Here is a 7,500-nt window from a genome sequence, read left to right as displayed (position 1 = left end):
TTCCACGGGGATGTCTGCTCGGCCACGTTGATCACTTGTGGTAATGAATGAAACTGAAAGGTAAAAGATAAATGAAAACTATGCACTTGAAATCAACAGTGTAACAAAATTCACCGTCTTATTAGCAACAAATTTATTAATAAAAGACTACCTAATATCTCACTCATTTACTCCCTTTGAAACTCCCTCTATTAATCACTGTCATATTTATATACATTCACATTTTTTTCTAGATATAAAAATATAATACGAAAATAAAGAAAGAAGACAGAGAGAGAGAGAGAGAGAGAGAGAGAGAGAGAGAGAGAGAGAGAGAGAGAGAGAGAGAGAGAGAGAGAGAGAGAGAGAGAGAGTGAAAGAGAGTGAAAGAGAGAGAGAGAGAGAGTGTGTGTGAAAGAGAGTGAAAGAGAGAGGGAGAGAGAGAGAGAGAGAGAGAGAGAGAGAGAGAGAGAGAGAGAGAGAGAGAGAGAGAGAGAGAGAGACTCACCGTCCCTCTCCTGACACGTTGGACCGAGCCAAGTGGGGGTGCAGGTACAGTGCCCCGTCTCAGGGTGACAGCTGCCCCCGTTGTGGCACTCGCACACCTGCTTGCATCCAGGGCCAAACCTTCCAAGACCACAGGCTAAAACGATGTGTATATAGGTCTTAATGATGATGGTGGTGAGGATTATGAGGGTGGTGATGGTGATGAGGGTGGTGATGATGAGGATGATGGTGATGATGGCAATGGTGGTGATGGTGATGAGGGTGGTGATGATGAGGATGATGGAGATGGTAATGGTAATGATGGTAATGGTGATGATGATGATGATAATGATGATAACAATGATGATAATGCAGCCTGGTTATTGTGCTTCTAAATCACATATGCGGATTATTCTACAGATGCGACGGGGATCAAACTAAATCAGAACATTTTATAAATAGATAGATAAAAAGACGAACTCACGTTTGGCACAATTATCCCCATAGGTGCCAGGAGGACACTGGCACTCTCCGCTGACCCTATCACAGGGATACTCCCCACATTCGCACACTTGCCTACACTGCGGGCCGAACATTCCTGAAAATATCGGTTTCAAATTTAATATAGTCTGCATCTGTATGTGCATGTGTTTGTGTGCATGTGGAGAGGTTTCATATAAATGTATATCTACATATAATACAATATATCATGATATATAACTATATACACATTATCAAAATAATTCGAAATATCTCACCCGCAGGACAGGCGTCGGCGCAGGTGTCCCCGGTGAAGCCTGGCGGGCAACGGCACTGCCCGGTGTGGGGGTTGCACGTGGCGTTGTTCTCGCAATGGCACACGCTGCTGCAGTAGACGCCGTAGAAGCCGGATGGACATTCTGTCGGCAGTGATGGCGTGGGTTACGGAATGTAGAGTGGGAAGAGGGGAGTAAAAAAAAAAAAGAAATATTTATATGTGACAGCAAACATATACATACACATACTCACACTCATACTCATACTCATACTCATACTCATACTCATACTCATACTGACACTCACACTCGCACTCGCACTCGCACTCGCACTCGCACTCACACTCACACTCACACTCACACTCACACTCACACTCACACTCACACTCACACTCATACTCATACTCATACTCATACTCATACTCATACTCATACTCATACTCATACTCATACTCATACTCATACTCATACTCACACTCACACTCACACTCACACTCATACTCATACTCATACTCATACTCATACTCATACTCACACTCATACTCATACTCATACCCATACTCATACTGACACTCACACTCACACTCACACTCATACTGACACTCATTCACACTCACACACATATCTATGATTCCCTTTTTTATCCGTGGGATGGCAATGCCCATAACCCTCAGGACGGAGCAGTCCCGCCCCACCCACCTAGCTCGCAGAATCGGCCGTATCTCCCGGGCCCGCAGTCGCAGCATCCGGAGAAGCGGTCGCAGGAGGCGTTGTGGTGGCAGGCGCAGTCCAGCCGGCAGTCCGGCCCGTAGCGCCCCGCGCCGCACTCCTCGTCGCACTGCTGGCCTGTCCACCCAAGGCCACACTGGCACTCGCCCGTGGCTGTGATAGAGGTTTTATCCTTAATCGTGAAATACGAACATAATGGAATACTCAATTAATTCATGTTTATGCAATACAATTTCCGAACACCCAGTTGCGAAGTGTTGAGTTCACAATTGCCGTCAGTCAATCACAAGAAAGTTTAGATCATCAATTATTTTAAAGCGAAATGTCGCACTTCAAAGCGGACACTAACCAGGATGGCAGATAGCGCCGTTGTTGCATTTGCAATCGAAAGCGCAGTTGAAGCCCCAGGTGTTGCTCGGACATCGCTCTTGGCAGCGGGAACCTCTGTATCCTGCAGGACAGCGACATTCGCCGTTCCTTCCGCAGACGCCGCCATGCTCGCAGATGCAAGTCTAGTGAAGGCGAAGAATGATTGGGGAAAAAACGATAGAGCTCAACGAGACGTGAATTTGGCCCTGGACTAATGCCCAGACGCGGGCTTTTAATGTGTGATATTTATGTGCACAAACGTGGTCTATCCTTCCCTGCCATTCCTCTCTGTGTGTGTATATGTGTATGTGTGTGTGTGTGTGTGTGTGTGTGTGTGTGTGTGTGTGTGTGTATGTGTATGTGTGTGTGTGTGTGTTTAAACAGACATAGAAATCACATTAAAAATAACACTTGTGGCCGAGTATTGCAGCATCTACGAGTGTATCTGGCATGAAACAGAAGCACTTACCGCATTGCAGTTCGGGCCGTAGGTGCCAGCCGGACAAGGCAGCGCGCACGTTGGGCCGAAGAACCCTGGGCGGCACTGGCACTGTCCGCTCACTGGGTCGCAAGCGCTACCGTCCGCGCACTTGCATTTCTGAAATAGTTTCATGATATACACTCATTCAAAAATTCTATGAGACAAATTTAAACCTTTTGTAGAAGATATATGAAAAGAATATTGAAAATATTTCCTAATTGATAAGTGAGCAATAATTATTCTCAAGCAGGAGGTACAGATGTAGGAATCGTGTCTTTAGTTTCAGTGAAAACAAATATCAATAATTGTTCGTTAATTAAACTGATATTAAATTACTATTCTCTTTATGTTCCCTTTATATCTCTCCAACAAGTCAAACAATGAAAACAAATTCCAATCAAATATGAGACAACACGAACTCATCTTATTGAGAGAAAATATCTTAACCCTGTGAACCCACTTGTTTACAGTCGACACCATAGTAACCACGAGGGCATCCCCGGCGACACTTCCGGCCTCGCAGCCCCGCGGGACAGAAGCAGTCGCCGGTGACCGGGTCGCACAGAGAGGACCCCTCGCACTGGCACCTCTGCTGGCACTGCTCGCCCCAGTGACCCTCGGGGCAGTCTGCAAGGGGTGTAAACTGATATTCAGGCTTTGGACAAGTTTGAGAATTCTAAGATTACATCATATCTATATATATTGTTTGGACAGTTTGTATTGAGAAACTTCAAGATTATATCATATCCATGTATCGTTATAAAAAGATTTAGATAAATAAATGACACCAAAACTGAACAACAGAAGAAAGTGAAAGATATTGACACGTATGTAAGACCGAGATACATACACTGATGGCACTGCGACCCCTGTCGACCTGGCGAACAAGTGCAAGCGCCAGTCATGTGATCACAAGGCTCTCCGTCCTCACATGTGCATCGTTCGTTGCATTCCTCGCCGAAGAAGCCAGCGGGACAGACTGTTCAGAGAAGCACAACGATAACATATAAAGCTTTAATTAAGTGTCGAAACTGACGACAGAGGACGGTGGTTGTCTAATATCGTGAGGAACAGCTTGTCTTGTCCACATTTTGGAAACAACGGTATGTGAATTATGAGTCATAACTTTGCCAGCTGTACTCACTGATGTGGCACTTGTCGCCGATATATCCAGGAGGACACTGGCACTTCCCTGTGATGTGGTGGCACTGTGCCCCGTGTTCACAGTCACACACCTGCTCACAGCCATCGCCCCAGAATGCTGATGAGTAGATGGTGTCATTAGGTTCGGAAAGCACAAAATATCAATATCATAATGTAATGTGATACAGTAAAATAAAAACGATAAAGGAGAAGTGGCATGGTTAAAAAAAAAAAAAAGGAAATGCTTGTTGAAATCAGCTTAAACTGGTGCACATACCTTGCTGGCAGGGCTTTTGACACATGTGGCCGCGCCAGCCGGGGGGACACTGGCACGCCCCTGTGGCTGGGTCGCACTTGCCCCCGTTCTGGCACTCGCACTCGAGCACGCAGCCAGGCCCGAACCGGTTGTCCTCGCAGCCTGGAAGAATGTCGTAAGGGAAAATGATCCTTCGATACAACTCATACGAATAGCTGGATGTATATATAGAAAGACAAGATACATGTAATCAAATACCAATGTATGGATAGAGAACTCACTTACTCACGCTCTTTCTCTTTCTCTCTCTCTCTCTCTCTCTCTCTCTCTCTCTCTCTCTCTCTCTCTCTCTCTCTCTCTCTCTCTCTCTCTCTCTCTCTCTCTCTCTCTCTCTCTCACTCTCTCTCTCTCTCTCTCACTCTCACTCTCACTCTCACTCTCACTCTCACTCTCACTCTCACTCTCACTCACTCTCACTCTCACTCTCACTCTCACTCTCTCTCACTCTCACTCTCTCTCACTCTCACTCTCTCTCTCTCTCTCTCTCTCACTCTCACTTTCACTTTCACTCTCACTCTCACTCTCACTCTCACTCTCACTCTCACTCTCACTCTCTCTCTCTCTCTCTCTCTCTCTCACTCTCACTCTCACTCTCACTCTCACTCTCTCTCTCACTCTCGCTCTCTCTCACTCACTCTTACTCTCTCTCTATCTATCTCTCTCTCACTCTCACTCTCCCCTCCTCCCCTTTCTCTCTCTCTCTCTCTCTCTCTCTCTCTCTCACTCTCACTCTCACTCTCTCTCTCTCTCTCGCTCTCGCTCTCTCTCACTCTCACTCTCTCTCTCACTCTCACTCTCACTCTCACTCCTCTCCTCTCTCTCTCACTTCAACTCCATCTTCGCTCTCACTTCTCGCTTCACTCTACTCTCTTAACTCATTAGCACTGACAGTTTCGCAGTAAGTGCACAGCGACAGTTGACACGTGGCACCATGTTGGCACAGACAGGTGTGTTGGCAATTTGTTCCGTAGCTTCCTTTGGGACATCGGTCCTGGCAGGTGGCACCGGTGTACCCCGAGGGACAAACGCAGGCGCCGGACACGCGATCACAGGTCCCTCCGTTGTGGCACAGACACACGTGCTCACAGTCGCTGCCCCATCGGTCTACTGGACACGCTGTCGGAAAGCAATGACACGGATGTAGATCAACAGCGCATGAATGATCACACACATCAGAAGGACGTACAGTTCGTATGTGTAAACGCATCGATCCTTTAGTCTTTTCGTTCTTTTTTTTTCTTTTTTTTTTTTTTTTTGGGGGGGGGTGGGGGGGAAACCTACTTTTCGAACAATACTGGCCATGTTTGCCCGGAGGACAGACACAGGCGCCAGTGGTGGGGTCGCAGGTCGCCCCCGCGCTGCACCCGCAGTGGGACCGGCAGTCTTGTCCCCAGAACCCATCGGGACACGGCCGCGAGCAGAAGGTTCCACGCCAACCTGACGGGAGAGAGCGCTTGAATGGCATACGGAATGAGTATAGTGACTCCTTCAATTATGAGTAAGCAATGGAATTACTAATATAGGGCATATATACTCGTATTCTACAGTTTTATTGATATTTGCATGTTGAATTTTTTTTTTTTTTTTTTTTTTTTTTTTTACCTGGTGTGCACATGCAAGCACCGGATATGTGATCACACTTGGCACCGTTGGCACAACTGCAATTCATGGCACAGCCTGACCCATAGGTATCATCAGGGCACGCTGGAAGATAAAAACAAAACATATGTATTCATCAGGGATACATTTATTCACATACATCAAATAATGTTACCATATCAGATCTAAACAAAGATGTATTTGATACCATGAAGAAAACCGGGGAAAACATCTATGGTTTAATGTACACATACAGTACCTATGGCTGTATATGAGTGGATTTGCAATATCATGTCCGTGAATATGCAAAGACATTAATACATACTTAAATATGTACACGTATGCACTGACAAGCACACATACATATATGCACACATGTGTATGTGTGCCCTGCACACATACATACACATGTGTATACACACATGTGTATGTATATGTACAGGAGAAAAAAAAAAACAATTTTTAGTTCTGAGAAAATTTGTTTTCCACACGAAAGTTTCAGAATGTTTTTTTCGTCCTGCGTGAATATTGTCATGGACTTTACAAATAAATTAGATTTACTCGTTACCTGCTAAGTACATGCATTTTATTTTCCTGCGTTATAATTTTGCTCCATTTGTAGGTCAGTTGAGTTAGATATGTATCCTAAACTTCCCTATAAATTTCTCTCCTGCTCGACTCAAACATAAGATCCTCCTACGATGACTATTTTTTTTATATCCAGGAGTAGAAGTTATCTTGCGTCAGGAAAAAAGTCATATGTCACCTTTTCCAAATAAAACTACTTTCAGATTCTGCTCTTCCAGTTTAATTAATAGTCTTGGTTTCCCCTCCACCACTTAGATTTCCCAGAGGTATCATGTTCTAGCCAAAGACTTTTCCATCAGATATTACTTTTCTTTTACGAATATGAACGTGAGTATTCTGTAAGTGTTATATATCGTCTTTCATGAAATGTATTCTATAGATGTTTTTTTTTTTTTATGAGAATTTCTTCTATCACTTCAGTTCAACCGAGGAAGTACTCCATGTCTATTATCGTCTAAGTATTCTATACTTTTTTAGATTCATTAAGATACATATCTTATCACTTGATGAATTGCTACATACTTCCACAAAGGAAAATCATGACACTGGATATCTCTGGGTTTTGAATTACATCCAATTTAGATAAGCAATTTGTATTAGAAAAAGATGAAAGTAATGGTTTGTAATTGTGTGCTGCGGTTGTATGCGTCCCAGTGTTGTCTGTATTAATATAATTGCACACTTACGTAGTGTGCAATGCGGCCCTCGCCATCCTGGGGCACAGTTGCACTCGCCGGTCACTCGATCGCAGCCCCCGCTATTGTCACAGTCACACATGTGGACGCAGTCTGGTCCGTAGCGCCCCAGGGGACACGGCTGCCCGCATCGCTGCCCCGTGAAGCCCGGAGCGCACTCGCACCTGCGGGGGGGCGTGGTATTAAGCAGGGTGGATTGAAGAGGCATGCATGTGTTACTGCATATCTCTAATCTATAAATTATCAGTGTATTTATTTGTTTGATTGTTTGTGAGTTTGAGGGAATCATATCTTATATTCCTTTCTAGACTATGGTGCCAAAGACGAATTTATAGAGATTAGGGTTATAAAAACATATCA

General features: G+C 44.8%; 1 protein-coding gene across 2 annotated transcripts in view; it reads right to left on the bottom strand.

Annotated features, from left to right (window-relative positions):
- The window catches only part of LOC122256945 (uncharacterized), a 43,609-nt gene that overhangs the window by 369 nt on the left and 35,740 nt on the right, over positions 1-7,500 (bottom strand). For both annotated transcript variants that reach the window (XM_086550410.1, XM_086550411.1), the window contains 15 exons: positions 7,132-7,304; positions 5,861-5,962; positions 5,540-5,695; positions 5,148-5,374; positions 4,220-4,361; positions 3,944-4,060; positions 3,650-3,778; positions 3,260-3,426; positions 2,788-2,916; positions 2,299-2,461; positions 1,920-2,102; positions 1,224-1,364; positions 950-1,063; positions 488-622; positions 1-53 (listed from right to left, as the gene is read on the bottom strand). The exon at positions 1-53 is cut by the window's left edge and continues 369 nt beyond it. In XM_086550410.1, coding sequence (XP_086406536.1) covers positions 1-53; positions 488-622; positions 950-1,063; positions 1,224-1,364; positions 1,920-2,102; positions 2,299-2,461; positions 2,788-2,916; positions 3,260-3,426; positions 3,650-3,778; positions 3,944-4,060; positions 4,220-4,361; positions 5,148-5,374; positions 5,540-5,695; positions 5,861-5,962; positions 7,132-7,304 — 2,131 coding nt within the window. The remainder of the gene's footprint in view (positions 54-487; positions 623-949; positions 1,064-1,223; positions 1,365-1,919; positions 2,103-2,298; positions 2,462-2,787; positions 2,917-3,259; positions 3,427-3,649; positions 3,779-3,943; positions 4,061-4,219; positions 4,362-5,147; positions 5,375-5,539; positions 5,696-5,860; positions 5,963-7,131; positions 7,305-7,500) is intronic.

Source organism: Penaeus japonicus, unplaced genomic scaffold (genome assembly GCF_977035675.1).
Source record: "Penaeus japonicus unplaced genomic scaffold, GWHDUDI00000001_assembly GWHDUDI00000023, whole genome shotgun sequence".
Lineage (NCBI taxonomy): Eukaryota > Metazoa > Arthropoda > Malacostraca > Decapoda > Penaeidae > Penaeus > Penaeus japonicus.
This window is presented reverse-complemented; position numbering and strand designations above follow the sequence as displayed.